The sequence below is a fragment of the Aphelocoma coerulescens genome, chromosome 4 (genome assembly GCF_041296385.1).
Source record: "Aphelocoma coerulescens isolate FSJ_1873_10779 chromosome 4, UR_Acoe_1.0, whole genome shotgun sequence".
NCBI classification, from domain to species: Eukaryota; Metazoa; Chordata; class Aves; order Passeriformes; family Corvidae; genus Aphelocoma; species Aphelocoma coerulescens.
Genome location: NC_091017.1, coordinates 34,662,767 through 34,689,586, shown reverse-complemented (window position 1 = coordinate 34,689,586; position 26,820 = coordinate 34,662,767). Strand labels below are relative to the sequence as shown.

The 26,820-nt window shown below is 42.5% G+C and overlaps 1 protein-coding gene, 1 long non-coding RNA gene and 1 other non-coding gene across 5 annotated transcripts; all 3 read right to left on the bottom strand.

Moving 5' to 3' along the window:
• Window positions 1-907: 907 nt before the first annotated feature.
• Window positions 908-1,032, bottom strand: LOC138110165 (U6atac minor spliceosomal RNA). Its single transcript, XR_011150799.1, has one exon. It is a non-coding gene; the product is annotated as a U6atac minor spliceosomal RNA (small nuclear RNA).
• Window positions 1,033-14,543: 13,511 nt separating this feature from the next.
• Window positions 14,544-19,998, bottom strand: NPY2R (neuropeptide Y receptor Y2). Of its 2 annotated transcripts, none has more exons than XM_069012120.1 (2): window positions 19,972-19,998; window positions 14,544-17,064 (listed from the first exon to the last, which is right to left on the bottom strand). In XM_069012120.1, exon 2 carries the CDS (start codon window positions 17,026-17,028, stop codon window positions 15,871-15,873), a length of 1,158 nt encoding a protein of 385 aa, XP_068868221.1. In that variant the 5' UTR covers window positions 17,029-17,064; window positions 19,972-19,998; the 3' UTR covers window positions 14,544-15,870. The 2 variants fall into 2 exon arrangements, with proteins under 2 accessions (XP_068868221.1, XP_068868220.1); XM_069012119.1 differs by lacking the exon at window positions 19,972-19,998 and adding an exon at window positions 18,127-18,200.
• Window positions 19,999-20,803: 805 nt separating this feature from the next.
• LOC138109021 (uncharacterized) lies at window positions 20,804-24,852 on the bottom strand. Of its 2 annotated transcripts, none has more exons than XR_011150205.1 (3): window positions 24,342-24,852; window positions 23,491-23,598; window positions 20,804-23,348 (listed from the first exon to the last, which is right to left on the bottom strand). It is a non-coding gene; the product is annotated as an uncharacterized lncRNA (long non-coding RNA). The 2 variants fall into 2 exon arrangements; XR_011150206.1 differs by having other exon boundaries at window positions 23,491-23,564.
• Between the last annotated feature and the right edge of the window lie 1,968 nt (window positions 24,853-26,820).

Here is a 26,820-nt window from a genome sequence, read left to right as displayed (position 1 = left end):
GGCTAGCATCCTGTTTGGTGTGTATGGAAAGTGAATAAACCCCAAAAAGACGTGAAAGAGCCCATGCTGTGGTACAGATCCCAGCACTGAGGGAGAAGAAACGTTAATCTGTATGGCCTTCCCACTGCCACTGCACACCAAACTCCCTGGTGCACTCCATAGGGAGGCTTCAGAAGTGATGGATGGATGCAGGGCTTCTGTGCTCACCAGAAGCCCTTTTGGCACCTTCACTCCTGCTCTTTGAGCCCCGCTCTGGCCAGGAGTACCTGCTGCTTTCCTTCCCAGAGCATGGACTCAGAGCCAGGCAGGGGAGTGCAGGGTGATGGGGCACAGCTCTGTATTCCATTGAGGGAAGGAGGGTAACACCTGCAAGAAGAAGGCAGAAAGGAATTTTACCACACCACATCTGAAACCTGAATTTTACCTGTATTGTGAAGAAACCCTGAATCAGCTCTGGCTGCACACCTGATAGCTCTATTTAGAAGTCTTCTGTAATCTGCAGTAAGGGGTTCTTTGCATTTGTGTGTATACCTCAAGTGCTGGAATAGTCATGCTTATGCCATTCAATTGTCTGAATTATTTTTGAATAACCACCAGTAAATCTGGACAGGCAGCAACTTCATATACTAGTCTTTAGCCTTGTCACAGAATCACAGAATATTCTGAGATGGAAGAGACCCACAAGGATCATTGATTCCAACTCCTGGCCCTGCACAGGACTCCCCAAGGGTCACACCATGTGCCTGAGAGCATTGTCCAGATGCTTCTTGAACTCCATCAGCCTTGGTGCTGTGACCGCTTCCCTGTGGAGCCTGTTCCAGTGCCCAACCACCCTCTGGGTAAAAAACCTTTCCCTAATATCAAACCTAAACTTCCTCTGACAAAATCTCATGCTGTTTCTTTGGGTTAAAAATGGTTAGATGCCACAAAGTAGGTGACAGTGCCTTAACTGTATGCATGTTGTATAGGCTGCAAGGGCCTCTTCCATCCTTATCAAGGGGAGTACTAATCTTCTCTCCTTTCATACTACACTCAAAAAAGGTCATAATTCAAAATGATCAAACATCCATCATTCATAAGACCAGACATCCAAGTAAGTAAACCTTGTCCTGCTTCAACCACCTACTTCAAACCTGCCTAGAGGTTTGAGCAGATGTGCACACATCCTATGCCTGCACTCCTTCAAACAAAAGTCCTATGGAAGGACACAGAGAAACCTGGATTATGAAAAATGGCATAAAATCAGTAGCATGTAGCATCAGTCTGACTGACATGTGCCTACTGTCACTGCTCTTCCTGATCCTGGGGAGGCAGAAGACAAGTTCTATGTTCAGCCATCTGTTGGTGTCATCCCAACACCCTTCAAAAGCACCACAAGCATATTCACAGCAACACTGTTAAATACAGACAGCAGAGGAAAGATTTGGAAGCAGCAATATATTTCCCTGTTAGAGTCTAGTGCCTCAAGTAATGAGATGCATGATGACTGCCTTTTGCTGATAGCTGGGCTACTGCTAGCTTTTATAAGAAATGACTTGCTGATGAAAAGCCAATCAGCAAAATGCTGAATGTATTACTATGTAATTTCATGTGAAAAGAGATAAAAACACCCTGTATCCTTGGATAATAATTAAATATTGATTTTCTAGTAGTTGTTTTATCTTCACCCAAATCATCATTTATTAATGGAGACAGTTCAGCTTCTGGTTTAAATAGGATTTGCTGAAGTTTAAGTCCCTATTTCTCTTACAGTGCAGCTTTAGGTAAGCAAATGGTTGGTAGATCTTTTCATCAGTGAGCACAAGGCAAAGGTATTCCAGACTCTTACGGTGAAGCTCATGACCTTCGTTTGTTGAGGGAGACAGCAAAAAATAATGGCAATGATTCAGATGCAAAGAAACCCAAGAAGCATTAGTCTTTCATGCATCACATATTTAAACCTTGAAATCCTTGGCCAGGGAGTATTAAGTGCTTGAATAAGCATAAAAAGCAAGACAGGTTTACTTGGACAAGTTTGAATTGAAATACAACAATTTTGTTGCATTCAAGGATTTATTTAATATAGGTTACCAATGTGCAGTGTGTATAGCTCTCCAGAACACAGAGTGTACTGGGGGAGTTGTCATCATATGCCTGCTCTGTAACTATTCTCTCCCCATCAATTATTCACCCCTTCTGGCCTTTTGGGGTTAGACAGACCTTTGATTCAATCTTGTCTATTCATTCTCACGCTCTAAAAAATAAACTCCTGCATTCTGTAAGTAATTTTCTGTTTGGCCTTCTATATACAAGAGTATGCCCTCCGATACAGGCAACATGATGAAGTAAGAGCTTGCCTTGTTACCTTGCTTGTGTCTCAGCTTGTGAATAAAAATAAGTTACACTGAGTCCATGTTCAGAGTTCATGCTTCTGAGTCAGCTACGAGGGAAACAATGAATTGATGTATAGGGCATCAAGAAGAAAATAATAGTAAAGCAGAGAATCTAGGTTCATCTATCTCCTATATATAAATCAATCAATAAATAAATAAGTAAATTTCATTTTTTAAACTCTCTTAGCTGTTTCAAACTGAAACTGCAGACTTTTGTCTACCAGATTTTAAGGAGAGGTAAGATGCACCATTATTTGACTTCTTATAACATGTAAAATTGCTGCCTTCCACTGCAAGGAAGAAAACTATGAAAGAAAATGAAGTGCTCTTTTTAGCAAATACACTTAAAGTAAAACCTAAAATGTTCCTCACTAATGAAAACCATCAAGAAATCCCTCCTAGCTACATTAAAATGTGAAATGCTATTGGAAATAGGTATTTCTCATAAGAACAGACAAGAGGGTTTGGTTTTCCTAGCCATTTTATTACCTTGACAATCACCAGCTCAGTTAACTCTCTCATCTGCTGCAGTAGAAGTACCTCAAGGTTGCCATCAGTGTCTGCATACATAGGACTCTAAATTATTATGAAAACTCACCAAAAATGTTGTGAAGTCATGTCACAATGTGGAAACTAGCTCCCAGAATGGTGCTTTTCATTATAGTAACTTTTGCAATGGATACCTTTCCTGTTCATTACCAAATCTGTCTGGAGACTTGCTTCAAATGGATGTCCAGCTGCTCATGTAATGTCTCACTAAGAGAACCAAAAAGTGTTAGCCTTTGGGGATGATGGATGTTTGTGGTGATTCTGTGATTAGTCTGAATCAGATGGAGCACTGTCATTCATATGTAATACGTCTGTCTGGAAGATCACAGAATCACAGAATGGGTCAGGTTGGAAAGGACCACAGTGGGTCACCTGGTCCAACCTCCCTGCTCCAACAGGGTCATCCCAGAGAACATGGCACAGGGTTGTGCTCAGATGGTTTTTGAATATCTCCAGTGAGGGAGACTCCACCACCTCTCTGGGCAACCTGTGCTGGTGCTCGGTCACCTGCACAGTGAAGTTCTTCTTCATGTCCAGGTGGAACTTCGGTGCACCAGTTTCTGCCCATTGCCTCTTGTCCTGTTGTTTGGCACCACTGAGCAGAGCCTGGCTCCATTATCTTGAGACCCTCCCTTCAGATACAGATAGACAAGGATGAGGTCCCCTCTCAGTTGTCTCTTCTCGACACTGAACAGGTCCAGCTCCCCCAGCCTTTCCTCATAAGAGATGCTCCAATCCCTTCCTCATCTTTTTTCCCCTCTGCTGGACCTGCTCCAGGGCTCCATTGTCTCCCTTGAAATGGATACAGCACTCCAGGTGAGGTCTCACCAGGGCTGAGTAGAGGGGTGGGATCACCTCCCTGGCAATTCTCTTTCTAATGCACCAGGATACCATCGGCCTCCTTGGCCACAAGGGCACATTGTTGGTCCATTGTCCCCAGAGCTGCTTCCCAACAGGTTGGCCCCCAGCTTCTACTGGTGCAGGGGGTTCTTCTTTCCCAGGTGCAGGACCTTGCTCAGGTGAAGGACCCTGCATGTGTCCTGGTTGAACTTCAGAGGGTTTTCTCTTCCCATCTCTCCACCCTGTCAAGGTCCTTCTGAAGGGCTGCACAGCACTCACCGTAGTGATAAAATCCAACAGTTTTGAGGGAGGAGGGATGCCATCCTGTGAGAGATACTTTCTTCTCCTTTTTGGCCAAGGGCAATTGTCTTACTTTTACAGGAATGTGTGCTGTAAAACACACTCACTGGGCTAACTGCTGCTCCTCTGCACCATTAGAGAACCAGAACAATTTCAGGAGAATTAAGTGAAAGCACCATATTGCCCAAAAGATGTGTGAGCAAAAGCACTCACAAATCAACCAGGCTGTAGTTTTACAGAAAATGGTTACAACAAAAGGAAGAATTCAATTTCAGCAAATGTTTTGAACATGTCTGCACATGGAATAATGAAAGAAACCCAAACAATACAGTCTGCTCCTAACTCACTAGAGTCAATGAATACTATTAAATTACAAAGAGAAAAACTCACACCTACAGATTTTTTTTCACACTTTTTTGTTTATTTTTTCATCTCGTAAACTCTTACTGATCTTTTACTGCTGTTGACTCATAGTCTGTATGCTTTTCTGAAAAAATATCTCAATATCTCTATCTCACTTGAGCCCATACCTCTTGTAGTTTCCACAGGATCTTATGGTTCTGTAGCTGGCTGCTTACTTCCTGCCATTTCCAATGAAAAAGAGCCCCAGGTCATGGAAAACAAGCAGCACTTCATGAACATCTTTGCTGCTGTTCTTTCTTCCAGAAAAAAAGAAGAAAAAAAAAAAGCAAGAAAAAAAGCTTTACCTAAGTTTGACTATTTTCTCTGTTTCTACGGGAACAAGAACAGAGGAAGGAGCACCTGCCCAGCCATCAGCTGGATTGCTGAAACTCAAGCCAAGGTAACTGGCTTCTGATGAGGAGCGTCAGGCTTTATTTGGACTGTCCACTGGGTTGCTAAATTTGAAATGGTTTCATCTTGCAGTGGGGAGAAACAGAGAACTGCATCAGGTTTAAAACCAGTGAAATATTCTTCCCTGGGATCTCTTCAAATATTGTGACTTCTGGGACAAACTCAGAATAAAATATTTGTTTTTACTAAAAAAAAGAACACAAAGACAAGTAAACATTCTTGCTCAAGTGATTAAATGCCCTTGAACTTTTTTTCAATTTTCATAACCATACTTAAAAATATGGAGATCAGTGGATCTCACCATTATCACAGGTTGTCTACTCAAACACAGCAGAGTGAAAAGGGCACCTAACAGATATGGGATTAACAGGCCAGGGAAAAGGCTCTTTTTATTACCCACCACTGCTCTAATCCCTGACTCTGTAACCATTTCACACAGCTGTTCTTTTATAAAATTTAACCTCCTGGCTCTAAGACCTCAACTTCTCCTTTCTATCCCCATACTGTGTAATCTCAAGCCCTCTTGCAATAAAATTCCCCGTCTACTTGTTATCCCATTTTCAGGCATCCCCATTTCAACCTCCTCCCTAAGAACTTCCAACCAGCAGTAACCCACCAGCCTTTCTTCCCGTGTGCCCATTGCTGCTGGCAGCTGCTGTGACCACAGCCCTGGCTGCTCTGGCTTGTAGAGCCCCTTTCTCCTCTGTTCTCCCTCCAGCCTCAGGAGGGGTTTCAGATGGAGGACACAAGTTGAATTTACCAATAACCCGTCCAAACAAAGCTCCAAAGAGATACAAGTAGGACAAATGAAAAACTTTGTCATAGTGCTAGTGTAGTGAATTTCTTTTTATTGCCTCTGTCTGAAATTGAGCATGTGAAAGATAAGTTCTTCAGGCTGGTGCCACAATGCGATATAAATGGTCTGAGTATTACTATGTGCAGTGGAGCTACACTGACCTAATTTATGGGAGCTGAGAATCTGGTCACCAGCTTACATGCCTACTGTTCTGTTTTTGCTTTGCTTTGGAAAACACAGAATGGGAGTGTTTAGTTACATTTTGTGATGGCAAAAAATGTGTGTAATACAAATTTCTGCATGAAAGACACTTTCCCTTCTTTTCCAATGGTTCACTGCATCATTTCTGGATATATTTACCAGCATCTGACATTTTTCTCTCCTTTTTTTTTAATATTGTTCCACTCAAATCAAGCATCTCTCAGGGAAAAAAAAAGAAAAAGGATAGACAAGTCTCAGTGTTAGGCAACTAATAACTTTGTATTAAACACAGCAAATAACTGAGGGTAAAATAAGAGAAGACATCAGGCTTGTCTTTAGTTTTTCCATGCAAAAGAATATTTTGGTCTGGTATAATTATACAGAGTTCAGTAGAGCTCCTAAGCATGGATTTACAAACCAATCATGACCTCAAATGGCACGCTGCTCATCTGAATAAAATATCTGCCAACGTACATTAGCATTGAAGTACTCCCGAGTTGCTAGGTGCCACAGTGTTCAGATCCAGCAGGGTCTGCATTAAGTATTTTCAAGATTATAAACAATGGGAACACATCTGTGCCTTAATAGCCTACATCTCCCTTTAACCAGTCCTGCAGTCACATTATAAAAATATACTAGGAGCACTGCCTAGGATCACACTTTTAAAATGAGCTGTTTTAAAAATCAATTAAGCTGTGTGTGTTAATAGAAAATGAAAATCCAATGAATTGTTGAACTCTAATAGGCAATTCTCCCAGTGTAGATTTTGTCCTCCTCTAAAGCTGGATGCAGAAATTAGGCTGCTTTTTTGTGTTCAGGGCTGGCTTTCACCTCTTTCCATCTGAAAAGTGTCTAGTGAGAAACTGAAATCTGCATCAGGCAAAGGCTCTTAGCAGTCTCTGAGAGGATAAGTCTTTAAATGTGGCTGTATATGTCTTTCAGGCAAAAAAATATAACCCATAAACTCCAATTTCAAATGCTGCCCTGTGCTGAGCTAGTTTTTTGGGGTTTTTTAAATTGCAAAAGCAATTTCACGGTGTTTTGAAGAAACCAGTTCCCTGTTTTCTCTCCATGATAGGATGATGCAGAATTTTTTGGAAATGAGAGTCAGCAGCATCCTTCTCGGGGAGGAGGTAGGAAGGAAGGATGAGAGTGGTCTTGATTACAAACTTAAGCCAACCAAAGTATTCCTGAATGCTAAAGACTGACCTCTTGAAAGCCAGGAGAGAAGTATCAGTGAAGTGCCCCAGGAAATGGGGCAGACCTAAAAACCTGGCAACATGAAGGGCCTTTACACCTGTGCTTTTCAGAAGGGTTATTGTGTGAGATTCTGAACAGATGCTACAAATACGGTCTCTAAAACACCCGTGGAGATACAGAAAGCAGCACACATTTTTTCCAAGTAACACTGGTAAAAGCCACTCTACATTGACATCCTAAGGTATAGGCTCCAAAGTAAGGAAAGAAGTGTGGCAAACTAGGTTTTGCTAGATATTAGTCTTGGGGAGACCTGCAGATGGATGGACAGGGCTCTCGAGGGCCTGATCATTCACACTTGATGATCCTCATGGGTGAACTTTATCAGGACTTTATCAAGGACAGTAGAATGTCTGCAAGCTTTCTAGTCTGAGAGTGTTTCAGCCTGTCTCTGAGAGCATACATGCTTAATTAGGGCTGCAAATCATCCAGGTAAAATGAAGGCCTGCTACTTAGCCACCTTCAGTCGGAGTGGTAGGATAGCTCCAATAAAACTGCAGTCAGGTGCTGCCAATCCTCCCGGGCAGGTGATGTGAGCTAAGGGCAAGTGTATGTAAAGGCATGAAATGGCTTATGGGGAGATTTTCAAAGGAATAAAATGGAGTTGGAAGCATAAATTCAAAACCACCTTCCACTGAAATTTGCCTTTCTCTATCTTTTAGCTCTTTTGGGAACAGAAGTTCAGCAGTAAGCACATCAGCTGGCAAGAGTTCAGTAGAGATACCAAGAATTACATTGGTCCAAAGATTAGAAGGGCAATTCAGCCTGTTTCTGCTAGAAAAAGCAGTCCAAATAGTTTACCTCTTTAATCTGTTTTTCACCTCAGCAACTGTGATACTGGGTAGGTGTAACTTCAGTAGAAAAACATTAATATGGTTTCTAATCAGAAATTATGAGCACAAGAACAAAAATATCATCAGTGCTCTGACCTTCCCCATTTTACCTGTTCTTCTTTGGTGAGTCAGCATCTCATTTGCCTCAAACAGGAAGGCTTGCTGTGACAGAGTTGTAGTCCTGTTTGCACTGTTGGCTCCTTCCCACTATTTAAATGTCACTTGTTTAGGATTTGTGAAGACACCAGGCTGTAAACAGCCCATGAAGGATTGTCACTTGCAGATCCCAAGAGGAAAATCTCTTCTGTAGCAAACTAGGTGGGAAGATGGGCAACCAAATGTGAAAGAGGATGTATTCAAGGACACTGTATAGTTCTGCCAGCATCACCACAAAGGTCTGTGTATTTTGTTTACCAGGAACCTACCCTGTCAGCAGCAGAGCTCACACTATGAGCACCTGTTTCCAGCAGAAGGGACAAGCAACTTCCTGTGCAACAGGACAAAATAGGTAAGGAAAATGCCTTCTTGAGCCAAAGTTCAGTATTTTTCAAGTCCCATGGCTGCCTCATCCTGCCATCTTGTCCTGTCAAGCACCCAGGCAGGACTTTCTGCTGCTTTATTAATGCTAAATTACTGGGGTTTGCAAAGTCATTTGAAGTAGATTGGGTTTTTATTCAGAAATCAAGATTTAAGCATTATGCAGCCAAATACTCTAATTTCCTTTATAGCAGTACCAAGCTTTCCATACATATATACAATCTCACAGAGACAGAAAAATTTTCTGGGGTCACCTGTATTATGTCTCAGAGAAGAGGCAAACTGAGCAATAAAAATGATGACTTGGATTTTTTTTTTTATGGACTGGAACAGCTATAGTCTACCATCAGAAAGCCAGGGAAGCAAGAAATTAGCTGTATCATACATATGCAACAGATGCATATGAGATTACGAAGTGTTCTAGGAGTTTGTCAGGAACAGCTAAATCATAACCACAAAGTAAGATTAGAGGAAGTTGCTACTTGCTCTTATAGCCCAAGATAGAAGAAGAGATCATGAGAGATACTAGATAGTAGTTTATCAAGAGTAAGACAACACACCATTGGGGTTTCCAGCTAACTTAAGAGTCAGAAAGGCAGCTTCTGATGTTGAAAATCAGAATTCATAGCACAGGCACAAGCACTAAGAGGGAAAGGATGATGAACAGGATAGATAAATCAGAAAGCGTACTTTCAGGGTATATTGCAGGCTTAGGCTTTTGAATAGCAATTATGGAGAGCATGATTTTTCATTTCAATTTATGTCCTGGTAATCAATTATACACTGAGCTGGATATAAACCCTTTTGCTGCCCCATTAGAAGAAAACAAGCAAATAAAACAAGGATTACGAATGCAATGAGATCTCTTCCTCTCTTTTCTCTACCTTTGATTCCAATTAACTGAGATAACCATGGAATTTTAACTTCAAAGAAAGAAAACTTGCTATACACAGTGAGACTGCCTTTATTATAGCTTAACCCTTCCATAATTTTTAATCCTACTTGTCCTTGCAATCATTCCTCTGGCTTAATATGACTCATGAGAGATCTCAACACTGAAGACCATAAACTGTATATCCCCATTGCTAAATTTTCACCTGTCACCTACAGAAGCAGGAATTAATGTTAACTGGAAGTGGTTTCTTGATTCCTGCACATCATACCGGCCTGCACAAGTTCTGTGTGGTTCTGTGCAAGCATCTGCCTCATGCTGTGGTGACAGAAGAGAGGTTTGCTGCTGCACACACCCATCCCACCATGACTGCACCCAGCTCTGTCTTAAAAGTATTTATATTTTGCAAAACCACCTGTCAGCCAGTGTTCTTGTCAGTACAAGAACTTTAACACTTGTCTGTAAAATATTTTTCCCCATGGATCTCCCTGCCAGTTCAGTTCTGGTGTGAGTAGTACAGCTGATGGAGGCACGGAGAAGAAATGCACTGCTGAAGTGGCAGTCTACCACCACTCACTTCATGTATTAATGTGAAGAGACCATCAGCTTTTGGTGCCTCAGGCCACATCAGTGCTAGAGAGAGTGGGAGGTATGAGAGCAAGTTTTAATCAGGGCTAAGGATGAGCTCCCTGAGGGGAACTGCCCCAGCCACCCTGTCATCAGCTCAGCCTCACTGCCCTCGCTCTCCCTGTGACAGTGCGCAGCTTCCATGTGCTCAGTCCAAGGCTGCCTGTGAACACTTACTGCAGCTCTAGTTGAGCTCTGGAAGCTGGGCTACACTGAGCTGGAGAGGCAGCAGACATGTGGCACTTGCACACTTACACCCCCTGGACTCAGTCACTTTACAGTGCAAGCGGGATGCAGCTCTGCCAAACGTAGCATGCGCTGTCCTCACAGCGGCATAAACTGAGATTCGAAGCACCGAAAAACTGAAAAATATTTCCCCAGCTCAGCTGCTGGGAGCAATCCTCAGAATACACTGGGAAAGGGTGTGTCTGCCTCAGCTCCAAACCTCAGGTTTGATTTGGTGAGGAACTGTAGCCATGCTCTGCTGGGATGGGCTTGCCCCAAGCCAGAGTGCTACGAGAGAAAGGCTAGTTGTTTCACCAGCTTGGCTAACTTACATAAATTAAGGAGTCACAGTACTGCCAACAAACTTTAAAATTCAGTTGGCTACAAATAAATGATTTTGGAGGATGCTAATAAATAGGAGAATTGTCCTAAACTTCTCTTTTTCTATGCAAACTTGAAGGGATAGAAATAGTTTGACCCAATAAATGTGTAAGCAAGGATTCTACTGTTAAAGATATCATGTATAGCAGAGTTAGTAGACTATGAGGGTTGTGAAGTGTACAAATAAAAGCCTATTTCATATAAACTCTAGTTGTGCAAATTCAGCTGCAGGCCCAAGAGGAAAACTACAGCCTTTTTCTCTTATGCAGATCAGCAAAACAAAAATTATAATAATATTTCAAGCCAAACTGCACCTCCATCCATCGGATGTGTAATTCCACAGTCTTTAAGTTTTAGAGTTTAAGCTATCTTCCTTCCACGGCAGGTCTGAGAGGGAAAATATTTTAATGCAAGCACCTATTTTTTCATATATCCCTTCTAAAATGAGCTTATGAGGAGCTCATTATTCATCCCATATCCTAGCTAGAATTAATAACACATCCATTCCTTCTGATACCTTATCAGTACAGAGCTGTTCAGCTATACTGCATTCAGGTGAAGTAATGTACACACCCAGGTTTACTTGCTTGAGAACCTGATGTGAGTTTTAAGGCTCAAGCAATCATGGGAATTTCTTCTCAAAGCTCCTCAGTTTCCCTGGGCAACACTGTTCCTCGTACATATGTCTTCATTTGTCCTGGTTTCATTTCTACACATTTCTCTTGCTGCCCAGACCAAGGGAAGAACGAAAGTCTATAAATCAATGACATCTTCACTAGCCTTGTTCTTGCTCTCTCTTTCTTGCTTCTTGACGTAGCAGCTCATCCTGTGACTTTCTTGCTTCTCCAGCTTTACCAGCTTCAGAATTCCTCAGACACTTTTATTAATTTCCTTTTAAAATGACAGCCAATTCAAGATAGGAAAATCACTACTGATTGCATAAATAAGCATTTGTACTGCAGTACACAGGTCTTTAGCAAAACCAATCTTGCATGGATTTACATACATCTCATAGCTTTTTAGGGCAAAGAACCTGTAATTTGGCACAAAGTAGTTCCCCTATTGTGGAGTGGCATTTACAATGACAGTACTAGGTAAATAACTCAGGCATCCAAATTCATCCCTTAAGGTCATGATCTGGATTAATATAAGAAAATCCTGGAGAGAGTTTAGAAACTATGAAGCAAGGAAATGGATTATACTAATCTGTGAATTCAGTGATTTTTTTTGTGGTTTGACAGATAAAATGCAGATAGTATTTTCCATTCAGTTATTACTCTTAGTGTTATCTAACTTATTGGTATGTTGACAAAGTATATATGTCTATTACACACTTTATAGAAGGCAGGGTTATACTGACAACTATTTTCCACACTCTTATTCTACAAAACAACTTTTGTGCAGCTCTGACATACAATTTATATATAAATAGATAGGCATATGAAACCCATTTGCTGTCAAAGCTTAGTCCTTTTATTTTAACTGCTTATGGCCTCAAATTTGCTTTTTTTTTCTCAGATTAATAACGATGTACTTTCTGTTCAGTCACAGACTGCAGCTCTACATGGAGATCACAACTCTCAGTGAAGGCTATTTACTCACCAGGCTCAGTGAGAGGATTCAGCACTGTCCCCACATACCAAAACCCCATCTTCACTGGCTTCCCATAAAACCCTAGCAAGCTCACTCAGGATTGCCTCTCCACTTGTAGTCCCATGGCTGTACCCTTAACAGGCAATGTGACTCTAACACTTGTCCAGAAGCAGCACAGCGCTGTGTTCTCCTTCGAGGCAAATGCATGACAGCCTCAGGAAAGTGCATGAGCGTAGCTCTTCTGCCTCCAGGCTTGAGCTGCCTGGTGCCCAGCCAGCACTGGGAGAGCACAGAGCTGCACCTGTACCTATCTAATTATGGACCTTTCAGGACTGCACTGCTGCCGAAGCCTGGAGAGGCATTTCTGTCAGTAAAATTTGCAGGGCATCAAAACATGTTCTTCCACAGAGGCCAAGAGCTAAGTGCTGACCAGCTAGGATCCTAGATCACATCTGATGGTACCTATGTGGTGGATAGGTCTCATCTTCACAAGCCAACCCCAAATAAGAGTCCAAAGCAAGACCCACCCAGAGACCAGCATGGCACTACTCCCAGCGAGCTCATCCTGCCTGTATTGCAGTATCTTTACAGTCGATCTACTTGTGGAGAATGGGGAAGGAGTCCTAACCTAAACTCTGTCTGTATCTGTTCTGATATCCTTGTCCCTGAACCTGGGTGCCATGCAAAGGTCATAACCTCCTTCCCATAAAGCCATGATATTCAGTGTTTAATTATTTTATATACAATACAACAGCTCTAAGAAGACATATTTTGCTGCCTCAGGAGAGGCTGCAGCATGCTGGCTAGTTCACACTGATGAGAACTGAGGTACGTTGGTTCAAATTCTTGACCTGAATCAGTGATGACATTTCCTTTTGGGTGCCCTGCTGCCTACTAGAAAATTATTTAATAGGTGAATGCTGCTGGTATTCTTTGGCTTTGTGTAAAACCTGTACCTAAGCAACAGGAAAATAATATAATGCCTTAAAAATATAATTAAAGCATTAATAGGTGAATGGGAGACCTGGATTCTGGTTCTTATATCAGGCAAAAACAGAGGGTCCCCTGCAGACTCCTTAGTCCAGTGGTTATATATTGCTTATAGGTTCACTTTCCCTTACAGGGAAATGGGGATGAACCCTGAGTTTCCAGATCCTTCTGCCAGATGGGATTTGGGGCAACTCCAAGGGATGCTGCTACATCATTGCTTTTGATGCCATGTTTTCCTACAAACATGATGGGTACCAGAGTGTGTAGCTGTGCTTATGCAGGAGCCAAGTCCCAGGAGTGACTAAGCCATGCAAGAGGCACAAGTGAGTGCTGGCTCTTCCACATCCCATCTTTAAGTGTCCTGGGAAAATCCCCACCTTGCAGTGGGACACTGCACACAGGTTTTTTACCCTAAAGCCGGCACTGACCAAGGCACCGCCTCCACAAGGCAGGGAGGAAAGCAATGCAACAAATCAGTGCACCAGTCCTGGCTCAGCGTGATGGCTGCAGAGAAAGCTCAGAAAGCCATAAAATAAAGATTCCATTAAATAAATGGAAAGATGATTTGTAATTAATTGCTTTTATGCAGGACGATATAAAGCAGACTTAAGGTTACAGAGAATTAGCCTGGGAATTGTAGATTTTGCACACACTGTCATGGTTACTTCAAAACTGTCTATAAACCACACTCTAACAGGCTTAAAGGAGTTTAAACAGAACTTCTGAATCATTTGCGTTTTAAATAAAGGAGGCTATTTGTAGTAATAATGCTTCTGATGAAGGGTTCAGAGTCAAGTGATACATGTGATTGATGTCCATAATAATTGCACACTTCTATAATCCTTCCTCACCCGTAAGAGTTTTGAGCTTACATTTTGGATACTATTAATATTCAGACAAAAATAACCTGTGGGCAATATCATGTCCTGAACATGGTGGAGAATTAATCTATTTTTGTAAAACTGTTTAGGAATGATGGATATTTTTCCTGCTCGAGTAAACACTAGCTCATTCTCTAGACCTCCCTTTTCTGCTCAAGAAAATCCAAGTCCAAATGATTTCATGGATATTTAAAGGATGGTGCCAAATACTTAATACTCTGAATTTCTCCACTTGATAAAAACCTGATACTCTTCATTAAATAGGAAACATTTCAGCACTGGAGTTTTCTTGGGTTTTAATTTGTAAGAGAAAACACAATGAATTTGGGAACAGCAAAAAATGGAAAGAAAAATTGAGGCTGCTGAAACGTAGCTTGTCAAACTAGACTCCAAGTGAAAGTATCACACTTGTTTTTATTCTAGATAAGCAACAGGGCAGCTTGAAATAAACACGGATTGAAATTTTCTTCATCTTTTTAATGAGTTCAAAGAGGCTGAACAAAGACATAGAAGAGTTGAACATTGCTGTGTACAATGCAGTAAACAGATTAAAATTTTATACCTGAGCAAAAAAGGAATTTAACTATTAACTACAGCATGCAGAATAACTGATAAGTTATCACATAAACATAGCACACTGTTATTAGGTTACAGTCATTCAGATACTCTTAATTTTTACAAAGGCTAAAGATGGAAAAAGCTCCGAGACGAGATGAGTATGTGACATAAAACCACAATAAGGAAAAAGCACTTTACCATCTAGCAGCCTTTCCAGAGGATCAAAGTTATCTGCTGTTTTATTATCCAGGCAGAAGCAGCAACAATGCAAAGCCTGTGGAGTTAATAACACATTAGACATTTAAGCAGGTCCTGAAAATGAAAATATTAGCAGTTTATGAAGTGCTCACAGAAGACCTGAGCCTGCATTCCCTGCCCTCAAATGCCACTTTAAAGCACTGCATTTGTGAGCTGTTCCCAGAGCAGAATGAGAGGCAGGAATCTGCAGGGAATGACTGATCAAGTCACAGGCTCATGATTTTCTCACCAGCATAACAACTGCCAATTCTTAAGGGATGACTTTTTATCCCATTTCATTGGCCAAACCCCACATTTCAATTTATGTAGAAACCTGACCTTTCCTCTCACTGAATCTGGTATTTGGGTGGGTTTGGTTTTTCTTTTTTCTGTTTTCACCACCTAATCTATTTCAAATGCTCTGGTTTGAAATAGTCTAGCACAAGTCAAAAAAAGTGACATATTTCTTCTCTTCTTAATTCCCTTGTCTTTGCAAAAGATGCCTGAGGGAGAGAAGGGGCCTGAAAAGTTTGAGGTTTAACCAGCACAGCTGATTCCCCCAGCAGACAAGCTTCTTTAACCTGGCAGACTTCTGCACTCCCTGATCTCCACATCCAACATAAAAACTACCTGCACCCACCACCCATATTCCTGTGCTACAAATCAGCCGTTTGCCTTCCTCCAGCAAAACCAGCAAACCCTGCCCTTGTCATTTAGACTTGTCAAGAAGATATGGGAGGGATGGAAGGGTATTTACCCTGTTAGAGACAGCCATATACAAAGCCTCTCCCTTTTATTTCCATGCAGTTGTACAGTTACATACTCTTGATGTCAATGAACTCCCCTCAAATCATAATACCTGCCTTGACTTTCCTGCTACTGTTCCTTCACCATTTATGAACAACACTATGCATTAAAACTGCATGTACCAAAATGGATTCATCCTTTTGTCCACAACATATTCATTTCTTCTTTAAAGTCAGACATCTTAGACATTGGTAGGTTGTGTGAAAGAGTCCCCAGGGAATTGAATCCTCTTTGCTTCTAGTTTCTTCCTGGGTTTGAAAGCTGCTGATACTTCGGGGTGGATGGAGTCCAGCCGCTGTTCACACTGGAAGGCCGTGAGGAAGGCCGTCCTGTAGTTGTTATTCATCCAGCCATAGAGAAGGGGGTTAGCAAACGTTGAGCACATGGCAATGACATGAAACACCGTGTAGATCAGTTTGTACTCTTTCAGGTCTAACACCTGACTGTCAATGTCACTGACCAGTTGGAAGGTGTGAAAGGGCAGCCAGCTGACAGCAAACACCACGACGACGCACACCAGCATCTTGGTGGTTTTCCGGCGCCGGTGGTGATAGTGGTCATTCCCCGCCCCAGGGCTAACGTGGTTCTTGAGCTTGGTCCAAATACGGATGTAGGCATAGGAGATGACTGCCAGAGGCAGCACATACTGGATCAGGAGCATGGAGATGCTGTAGATGGTGCCATAGTTGAGCTGCCCCTCCCCTGGCCACTTCTCAGAGCAGACCACAATCTTGAAGTCAGGAATGATCTCAATCAACGAGTACTCACGGAAGATGGCTAGAGGACTTGCCAGCAGGGCACTGACTGCCCAGGCAACTCCTATAATCAGGAAGCTGATCCGCTTAGAGATTTTGCTTTCCAAGTGGTAGACGATGCAGCGGTGACGATCCAGAGCAATCACAGTCAGTGTAACAGTAGACACATGAACAGCCAGGGCCTGGGCATAAGGCACCAGGTGGCACAAGACTGGGCCCAGTTTCCATTCGCCCAAGAGCGTATAAACCAAAGTGAAGGGCAGGCACAGCGTATTCACCAGCAGGTCAGCCACTGCCAGGTTGGCAATGAAGAAGTTAGTCACTGTGCGCATGCTCTTGAACTTGATGATCACGTGGATCACGAGGGAGTTTCCAATCACCCCCAGCAGGATGATGGAGCAGTAAGCAAAGATGAGAATTATTTGCACTTCAACAAGCGTTGTGCTGTCCTTCAGTTCTGGTTTAGGGTCCAGAGCCAATTCGTTGAGTGGCGTGGTGTACCTTGTCAAGTACAGCTTTGTGAACAGCTCCATTTTCATTTCATCTGTCTGGTTTTCCTCACCTGCTGCTTCCAGGGGCCCCATCCTTGCAGCAGCCTGGTCTAAGCCACAGAGCTGTCCCTGAAAACAAAACAGTACAAGAACAAGTGGAGAAATTGGTCCACATGGGCTAAGACAAGAAGCATCAAGCTAAAGCCACATCTCTTTGCTAACCCACATGCTACATTGCAGGATTAAGAGAATATCTGTCTTAATATATTTAAATTCTCTTGCCCTTACATTTCAAAGTCTGATCCAGTAATATTGTTTAGGCATGACTCCTGCTGAAAATTGGAACAGATTTCAAAAGCATTCCAAAGACAAAGTTTGCCTAAGTAAATGCAGAAGGATTAAGATCCTGCTGGGCAGCATACCATTTTTTTACAATCCACTACCTAAAACTAGTGCTGATTTAGCACAAGTCTTCCAGTAATATCTATGGGAATTCTACATGGACCAGCACACCCCAGACTGTTATTAGCATAATAATCTTCCAGCTTTTCCTTAATGAAAAGTGTTTTCTTTAAATAGTTACTGAATTCTTACAGGTTTATGCCCTTCCTTAATACCAGTGAACTAATTACTGGGGTCTTTCTTAAAGAAACTTTGTTTTAGAACAGTTTTTACCATGATGCAAATAAAAATACCCCTGTAATAGAATTGAAATAACAGCATTTCTTTGAAATGACTGCACAACTTATTCATGCTGAAATCAACTCAAGAAACAACTGAAACACAGTTACATATAATATTTCGTTTCTGTGTGATGTTTCAGAAAACAGAGCTCCTTGGAGACTGCCAATCAGGCATTCATTTCTGACTGCAGTCACAGGGAAGACCAAATCATTCCCCTGCTGATGTCAGTAAAAATTTCACCACTGGCATAAAGATCACGCTTTTTTCTTTTCCTTCCTTACACAGGCTGAGTCAAATTCTGTGCTACCCTAAGACTTCAGTAGGCACAATATATGAATGGTTTACAATCAGTTGCTGTCTTAGATTTCAGTCCAATTAAAAAAGTACACATCCCCATGCAAACTGCTCAGAGCACGGGTGGCATGTTATCCAAGAACCGTGAACCTGGGAACTCCTTTCCCTGGCCTGGGAAAATTCTAAGAAATTACCAGTGCCAAGCAAACTTACCAGTAAAACACCACTGTTCGCCAGTGAGAGGAAAGCCAACCCTGATTTACTCACTCTATTTCCCCATTCATATCTTCCCTAAGGAAAGCAAGAGTAGAGAAGAAATGTCACTTTCTTGCTTCAAGTGTTACACATAGCTTAACCCTTCTCAGATTCAAGTCTGCCAAAAGAAACAGCTATTGATGTGTTTGGATTAACATGGCTTTTAAAAAAATTCTTGTTCTTTTTTAATCAAGTCCATTTAATTCCTTCCATCTTCAGAGAAACATTTCAGAGCAACAGAGGTACATTTTTATCCCTACCCAGTAACTATCAGTGAGTGACATCCTTCAGTATGGTTTCCAAACTGAGAAAGGAGGGTTGCCTGCCAGCAGGAGACTGAGCCCTTTTTGCTTGCTTCTATCCCACACAATATCCCAAAGAATTTCTCAGGGTCAGCTATTTTTGCAAAAGCAGCAGATCGACTGCATGAACTGAAAGGCTAAACAGGTCAGAATTATGCCATACTGTTTAATCTACATTTACTCAACAATTAATAGTGTAAGCTGAGATGTGCCAGCTGGTCCTACTAGTGTACCCTGCTGACTTCAGCAATATAACCAGTTTTCAACCACTAGCCTAAGCAATGGATGTCAGGAAGGGATTCCTTATCAATACGCCTTTAGTCCACCAGGTTAAAAATGTAAGAGATCCACCACAATTTGCACAGTCAAGGCTGTGCAGAAGTTCAGAACACTGATGAGCATTTTCCTTTGACCCATACTTACACCCAGGAATTATGCTTCCATATATTATTACAGTAGAGATTTGGTGAGGTCCCAGGACTTTCAGATGCTTCAAAATCTCATAATTTTTTTTCAGTGCAAAATAAGAGCATGTCATGTCTACACATAGAAGTAGGAAGGTGAGAGGGCTGACAAATTTAGTTTTTTTCCCCTTCTTTGCCATACATCCAGACAGAAAGATGTAGCTCAGACAAATAACATAGCATCCCTTTCTTCCCAAAAGTATTTTCACCCATTTCTCTAGTCCCTGACTTTCTGTTGATTCCTACTTGCAACTCCTTTGTTTTAGCAAAGCCTTCTTTTGTTCTGACACTTTTATTTTGTTACTGCCCTGTTCAGGCTGATGAAAGATGCTTCGGTCTTCTCAGTAAGACAAAGCTGATGGAGAAAGAAGGGACAACCATGGTTTAAAGCAGAATGAGCTGGTGTGTCAGCAAGCAATGAAATAAATTGGACAAGTTTGACATTGTCAGTGGGACAGCTATGTCGGCAAAATATCAGCTGCTTTGAAAAAATGGGAATAAAACTGAGGTGCCGCTCCAGTGGTGTTTGACAGGACCCTTTCTGTTCTTTTTTGGTATAAACTCTCCAGGTGATAGCATTTACTAGCGCACCTTGCATACTGCACCACACTGGGGTTTTTTTTCCAGTTTCATTCTCCCCCAGCAGTCATATCCTCATGGTCAGGCATCAAATTGCGTCTAACTTTCGGCAGAGAAAGGCCCAGAGAGGATTTACATCGGTTCTGAGAGCAAGTAAGCAAAAAGGGCGGAATACGTGATTACATTAGCAAGCGGCATTCCCATCAGGACCGCAGTGCCTGCGCTGGAGAAGGGGCTGGGGTTGCCGGAGGCGAAGGTGGCAGCAAACGCGCCTCTGGGATGCTGCCCTCCCGCTCCCCGAAGCCGTCCCCGGAGGGAGACACCCATCCCGAGAGGAGAGCCCCGTTCCCGGGGAGAGATACCCATGCCGGGGGCAGACACCCGTGCCCGGGCGCTGCGGGGATCCCGCCGCCGCCCCGTGCCGGGAGCGCCGCTCCGTCCCCTCTTCCCGTTCTTACCTTCCTCTCGCCCCGGGCAGGCGAGCGAGGCACGGCGGCTGCTGCCCCAGGAGCCGGTGTGCCAGGGCAGGGCAGGGCAGGGCAGGGCGGGGCGGGGCGGGGCGGGGCGGGGTCGGTGGGGAGCTGAGCCCCTCGCTCCGCAGTGGGGCGGCTGCCCCGCTTCCCCCGCCTGGCTCGGTCCCGCCGCTCTCCCCGCGCCGCTCTCCCCGCCCGGGCGGCGGGGCCGCAGCGCCGCTCGCCCCGTACAAAGTTTGGAGGTGGCGGCGGCGGCCCCCGCACGCCGGGAGAGCGGCACGGGCGGGGTGGCCCCGCCGCCGGGGACGGGCTCGGGCGGGGCGCGGCGCCGGCTCCTCCCGCCGGGCTCCGGGCGCGGGGAAGCGGCTGCGGGAAGCGCTCTCGGGATGTGCTCGTGGGATGTGCCGGCTGCCCCTCGCTCGGCTGATAACGGCGGCAGCGCTGCCGCCCTCAAGCAGGGATTTGGAGAAAGAGGGAGTCGTGCCGGACCCGAGCTGGTGTACGCGCCGCACAGCCGAGCCTGCTTCCTAGCTTTCCCAGTCCCCGAGATGCCTTCTGGGGCAGCATAAAGGGGATGCCTTTGCTCCAAACAACTGCTGAAATCCTTGCCTACAAGCACCGCAGCTTGCACAGATTTTCTGATCCTCAGATGTGGCTGTTGCCAGAGCAGGTGTAAGGATGAATAAATCATTTACATATTCTGTCAAGACCAAAATAAAATATTTCATATTTATTTACAAGGCTAGAAAGGTAGAGACAACAGCTGCTGCTTTTATTTGGTTCTATATCAATAACCTTTCAAAACAGCTCTCCTGCCAGACTGCTTGACTGAGGACTAGTGCCAGCCAGCATTGCTGTGCGTGTGGTAGGGTCCAGCTTCGTTAATCAACCCATCAATGGGTTCTGCTTAGTATTTTGCTGGGTGTCTAAAGCTTCTCTCTAGGTATAACTTCTGAGATTCAAGGGACTGTCTTCTCAGTGCATATCTGGGGGACCTGAATTACCAAAACGTGCTTCAGCCCTGGTTGTAGGTCCCAAGAATAGGAACTACAAGACTTTGCTTTCTCTGTGTCTGTAGCACTGATGCTTAAACAATTCTCTTCCCAAACCTTACAGAAGCTGCTCTCCAGAACAGGAATATTCCTTTACTTCCTGTCACTTAGGTAAACTTGGATTCATATTTAAGGGAGTTTCAGGGATCAGCAACATTATCTTCCCTTTTCTGTCCTCTTTTTCTTCCAAAGGAGACTCGATACAAAAGCACTTCCCTTGTCAAAGGTAATGCTCCTTGCTTTTGTTATAGCTCAATATTATGTCCTTATCAAAAGCAGAGAATGTTAAGGAAGCATCAAGGAGTAACTTCAGTGATTTAGAGTTGGTTTTGAAATTCAAAACATGTCTTGAGAACCCCTTGGATCTTTACTAGTTCGGGCTATCTCTTCAGGAAGGGCCTTGCTCTTAGTCCTCCAGCACTTCTAAGACTGTTAATGGAATGCCCCTAGCTTATTGCAAAATAGATTTCTTTGATGACTAAATAAAGAGCCAGGAGTTTCAATTCTCCTACCCCTGTTTATTCACTTCCCAAGTCAATCCAATTGTAGGATTTACTTTTTGATCTATTAACAGACCTAAATGCATGCCATGAGTTTTAGCAATTAGAACACTTGTATAATACATGGCTGTAACAGCCTGCAATCCTTTCCTTTCTTTCTCTGGTAAGTAGTCAGCAATGGCATTCCACTGATCTCAGGGGTGTTGCTGTTGTGTCCTACTCTGCACACTCCTTCTAATTTAATGTATTTTTGCTACTCCTAATGTCTTGGAGGGTGTAATGAAATGCTACAAATCTTTATGATCTGCCCAGATCAGGATTCCATAGCTAAGGGAAGGATGCTCCTGACTTACACTTCCAGACTCCTGGAAGAAGCCAAGAAGAAGTGCAATTTCCTAGAAGCTGTTATGCCATGAGGGTCAGCTTCCCATGCAGGAGAAAGAAGGCGTTATTCCCTGTTACAAGGCAATTCTGTGTTCAGGCACAGCTGAAATGTTTAATGCAAATGCATTTCTAATAAAAACCAGCATTTTTTATTGCTCATAAAAGAGTGGAATTTAATGGTTCCATAAACACCGCCTTGAACCAAAAGCCATGAAAACACTAACATCAAGGGCAGACAGAGTCAAGTCGCAAATGGGCTGTTCAACATGAAATGTGCTGCTGCGTGATCACCTCCAAAGCTACTGTGGGTACTTCGCTTTGTGCGCACTCGAATTTCTGTCCCAAAAACCGTGATAAGCCAGGAGTCATTGAATCACACAACCGTGTGTTGGATGGAACTTCCAAAAATCTTCATGCCCAGCCTTATGCTCAAATCAGGTCTAGATGCAGCAGGTTGTGCCGGGCTATGTCTCCTCTCCAGGAGAGTTGTGATTATCTCTGACTGAGGGATACTGCCCTCACTGGGCAGGCCATCCTGCCAACAACTCTAACACAATAAGATGTTATTTTTTTGTATCAAGTCAAACTTTCCCCTGTTCCAGCTTGTACCAAATGCATCTTGTCCCAGCCCTGTGTTCCTCCTGGTAGTTGTGAAAAGCAGTTAGATTTCCATTCAGCCTTGGCTTCTTTGAGGCTGAACAAACTCAGTTCCCTCAACATCACTTTGAATGATATGTAACTCAGCCTCAATCATCTTGGTGTCCCTTTGTTGGACTTACTCCAGTCTACCAATGTCTTTCCAGCACTAGGAGCCCCAAACTGAACCTAGTTGTGACCACAGACATGGTGTCACAACTGATAAATAGAGGGGAATAGTCATTTCTCAACCTGTTGGCTACACTCTTGCTATGTCTTGATACAGACTGTAAAGTTAGACTGTGCAAACTGACTTGCACTAAATAAATGAGCCACATGAACTTTAAATCAGCTTCCTATTTAAGGCAAGTCTATAAATGAGCTTTTGCTGTGAATATGTATACGTACTTAGATGAAATTAGATAACATATCCTAACAGCTTGGAAAAAAAAGCTTGTTGGATTTATGTTGTTTCTGCTGTAAATCCCACTTAGGGAGGTATGGCAGGGTATAAGATATCTGATTTACGTAGTTTGCCTCTGGCAGTATCTGTTCAACTGTCTTTACTGTTAGACAATTGTCTTGTCAAATTCTGTCCAATATGAAGGTTTCTTTCTGATGGAACAATAAACATTTCTGCCAGCTCCTCCTAAGTTTACCAATTCTCAGGAGCAAAATAAAGGTCTGTATGTAGTGCCCAGACTTGAAGCAGTAATTACTTTTGTTTTAATCACAGAAATAGGAAAGATTTGACAGTCCTTGTCCATTACAGTGTCCAACACCAGGTTTGCTGAAATGGCAAATAAGGCTTGATGAATATCAGCAAGAAAAAACAGCAAGCATCCCATCTCCTGTCCCCAGACATAGTTTTCTTTATTTTATTTATTGTGAGGGTTGAATATAAAAGAAACTGCTGCCCCTTGATCACTGACCTTTAAAAGTAGTGCTGTGCTGCATGCCACTCACTTGACCCAAACTCTGCTGGTCCTTACTCACACAGATTTTCCTGGAGTGAGTCAGATTTCAGGGATTTAAGTGTTCTACATAGCATGGCAAATCCGTTAAAAATAAAATGGGAAAAAAAACCTGAAAAATGACCTTGATAAAAAATATTTATCATGAATCTGTTATATGGTACCCACACAGAGATCATATGGTGTAAAATTATGTAGAAAAAAGACTTTTTTTGTTTAAAAGGTCAGAACAAAAGTGTTTAAATACCTTAAGAATGAATTGTCTACTTATATAGATCTGTAAACATTTTGCCATACGTTTATAAACTGTTATCATTCCCTTTTTGTTTAGATTCAGTCTCACAGGTTCAATTCCACTTTTTTCTCTTTTCCTAATGCAGTAATATAACTGTATGCACAAAAATGTATCATCAACTTGCCTTGGATGCTGAAGGAGGTAAATACAAGTCAGCAGGTAATGAGAGGAACTGGTAGATATGTATAAATACCAGCTTGGAGCTGCTAACAGCAGTCCTTCACAGCCAGTGCTGGTTAAACAAACAGTTTGGTGCATCTTGTTCAAAAATGATTGCACCAAAGGCTCACTTCAACTGGCTGTTTGCTCACAGGCTGTGGCTGAGTTTTCACACAAGGCAAGACTGCAGAGCTGAACGCTGCATTTCAAACACAGCCTTCCCAAACCACCTAGTGCATTGCATAGACTAGCTTCATTCAAAGTCAACGCTGTAAGATCAAGTAGTTCATCCAAGAAATGACAGGTTTAAAGTTGCCCATTTAACACCAACACATGCCTATTTGTATTTACATACCTGTGACACAGTCTGTAATTAACTAGACACATAATTTTTCTCTAAGGTCTAGAGCTTCTTTCAGTGTTCCCAGTTGGCAGTGCTTAGGCAATGAGCACATCCTTGATATTTCTTTATATTCTCAGTATATATTTTGCCCTCTTAATCCTTCTCTTTACTGACATCCTTTCTCTGAAGAGAATACAGAAATTGTCATTTCTTCAGAGGGTTTTCTATGCTCTTTTCATTACTACATCTCAGTCAGAAATACTCAACCGAGATCTATTTTCTGTCATTTGAATTCAAGGAGACTTGACAGTGCGAGGGCCAGGAAAACACTAAAGAAGCCCAGAGGTCTGGCTGCACCCTCTGGTTCACGGTGGTTTCCACACAAAAAGGTATCAGAGAGCAAGCTCCTCACCCGAGGGAGCTACTCCCTGGCTAGTTATCAGGTGTGCTGGGGGAGGCAAAGAAGGAGAGAGGGGAACTCCTCATATAGGTTCCACGTGCACAGCCTACCAACAAGAAGAGACGAAGAATGAAGAGCCAAAATCTGCAAGCGTCCAGGGGATTTTATACTGAGGGTTGGAAGGGGGGGGAGGGGGATAAGGGATACAGCCAATGGAACAAAGGGAAGGAGGTGGGGTTGAAGCTGAGGAAACCAATGGGAACAACACATAGGAGGGAACAAGAGAAGCAACGAATGGGATGTTGAGGAGCACAGAACTTTCCAGAACTAATGCATAGTTAATCAAGAGAAATGAATATTTATAGATTATACATAAAACTGAGCCTGGAGAACTTTAACCAATCATGAAGAAATGTGCAAATCACTAAACCGGGGGATTATGGGTTCTCACCCTAACCAAGTGTGATGTTAAATATCGGTGCCTGACCACCACAGACGGGGTCTTGTTGTGATTTCAGGGCTCGGGGTGGTCGCAGCCACTTGCACCACCACAGAGACTGGCGAAACTTTAATAGAATTTAAAAATACCAAGAATGAATCATTTTACTGTAATTTTGCTGCTTGCATTTTAGACGTCTTTTCTTACTTATTTTTCCTTAATTCAATTTCTTTTTAAATAGAGAGATTTCTGAAAACTCCAGACTGCAATGTGAAAGTGACTCTTCATTAGGGTATTGAAAGCTTGGTGTACAACTAGTTGTTGCCATTTCTAGAGAGCTTTTAGATGTTCTCGAGGCAAGCATGCTCTGTTTATTTTAGAGTACTCATCACAAGGAATTGGTTCTCACATACGGCTTAGAGCTTGAATATTGCACACACTTCAGTCCTCAGTTTCTGGTAGCTGGGAAAGCAATGTATCTCTAAAAGCTTTCCAAAAGTGAGTCATCTATATCTGCTTGTTTTATGCTTGCTTGTATGTCAGTTAATTCTAATTCTAGAGATCCTTGGCTGTTACAAGCAGCAATGCTGCTCACCCTTTGCTTTGTCTAAAAATTATTCTTGTAACAATTTTTAAAAGTTATGGATGTTCTTAAAACTGAATCAGATGCTCTTCAAGCTCAGTTTTTGACTTGCTGATGAAATGTGTAGTGTTGAATGAGTTGTCTTTGGGACAAACAGGACTCAATCTGAAAGATGAAAAACTTTCAAATATGTGCTCCCTCCTCTCCAAGTTATGTATCTCAGAATACAGAAAACTGGTCACAAAATTTATACACATTCTTTCCTCCTTGTAGAGAGTGCATAGAGCATACAGCTGACTACATGTTACTCAGAAATTTATTTTAGTGAGCTTATTTTTCAAAAATATCCATATGTTTTGGAGAGTGTTTTTTGTTATCCTATGATACTCTTTTCATGACAAAACCTTTTCGTGTTGCTCTTAAGCTCAAGGAAACAGGTCATCTTTTGACCTTGCTCAGACAGCCTTCATTAGGAATGCAGAAGATTGCTGGTTGGCATCTAGGTCCTGAAGAGATGCTCCAAAGAATCAATATGCATAGAGTAACCTATCAGAAATTTAATTATTTTGATGAAAAATGGCATCTATGAGTGAAGACAGCCCTCCTGATAATGCTGACATATAATGCCATGTAAAACACATCCTGTTTGTTGTGAGCATAAACACAAAATGCAATTAAAAACAGTTTCCAGTGATTTATGAAACTGTGTCATCTTATATAAAGAAATTGTTTTTTTCATTTGCTAAGACCCAAGTGAGTATCTTTCTCCCATGTTGGTGAAAGTAAATTAATTCTCATAAGCTTTTTGCACACTATTTCAGTTAATTTTCCCACATTTACACAGAATTTACAGGCTGTTCTGAACCCGTCACTGGCTTCATCCGGAGTCATTCTGTACCTCTGTGTGACATTTTATGCAATAATGCCTTTTGGTAAAAATACATGGCATTAAATTAATGGATGTCCTTTGTAAGTATTTTTTGTCCTTAAGAAATTACTTCAATCACTGAAGAAGTGGAAAAAGAGCACTTTCCATACTTGTTATCGCTCATTTAAAAAGTGAAGTAGT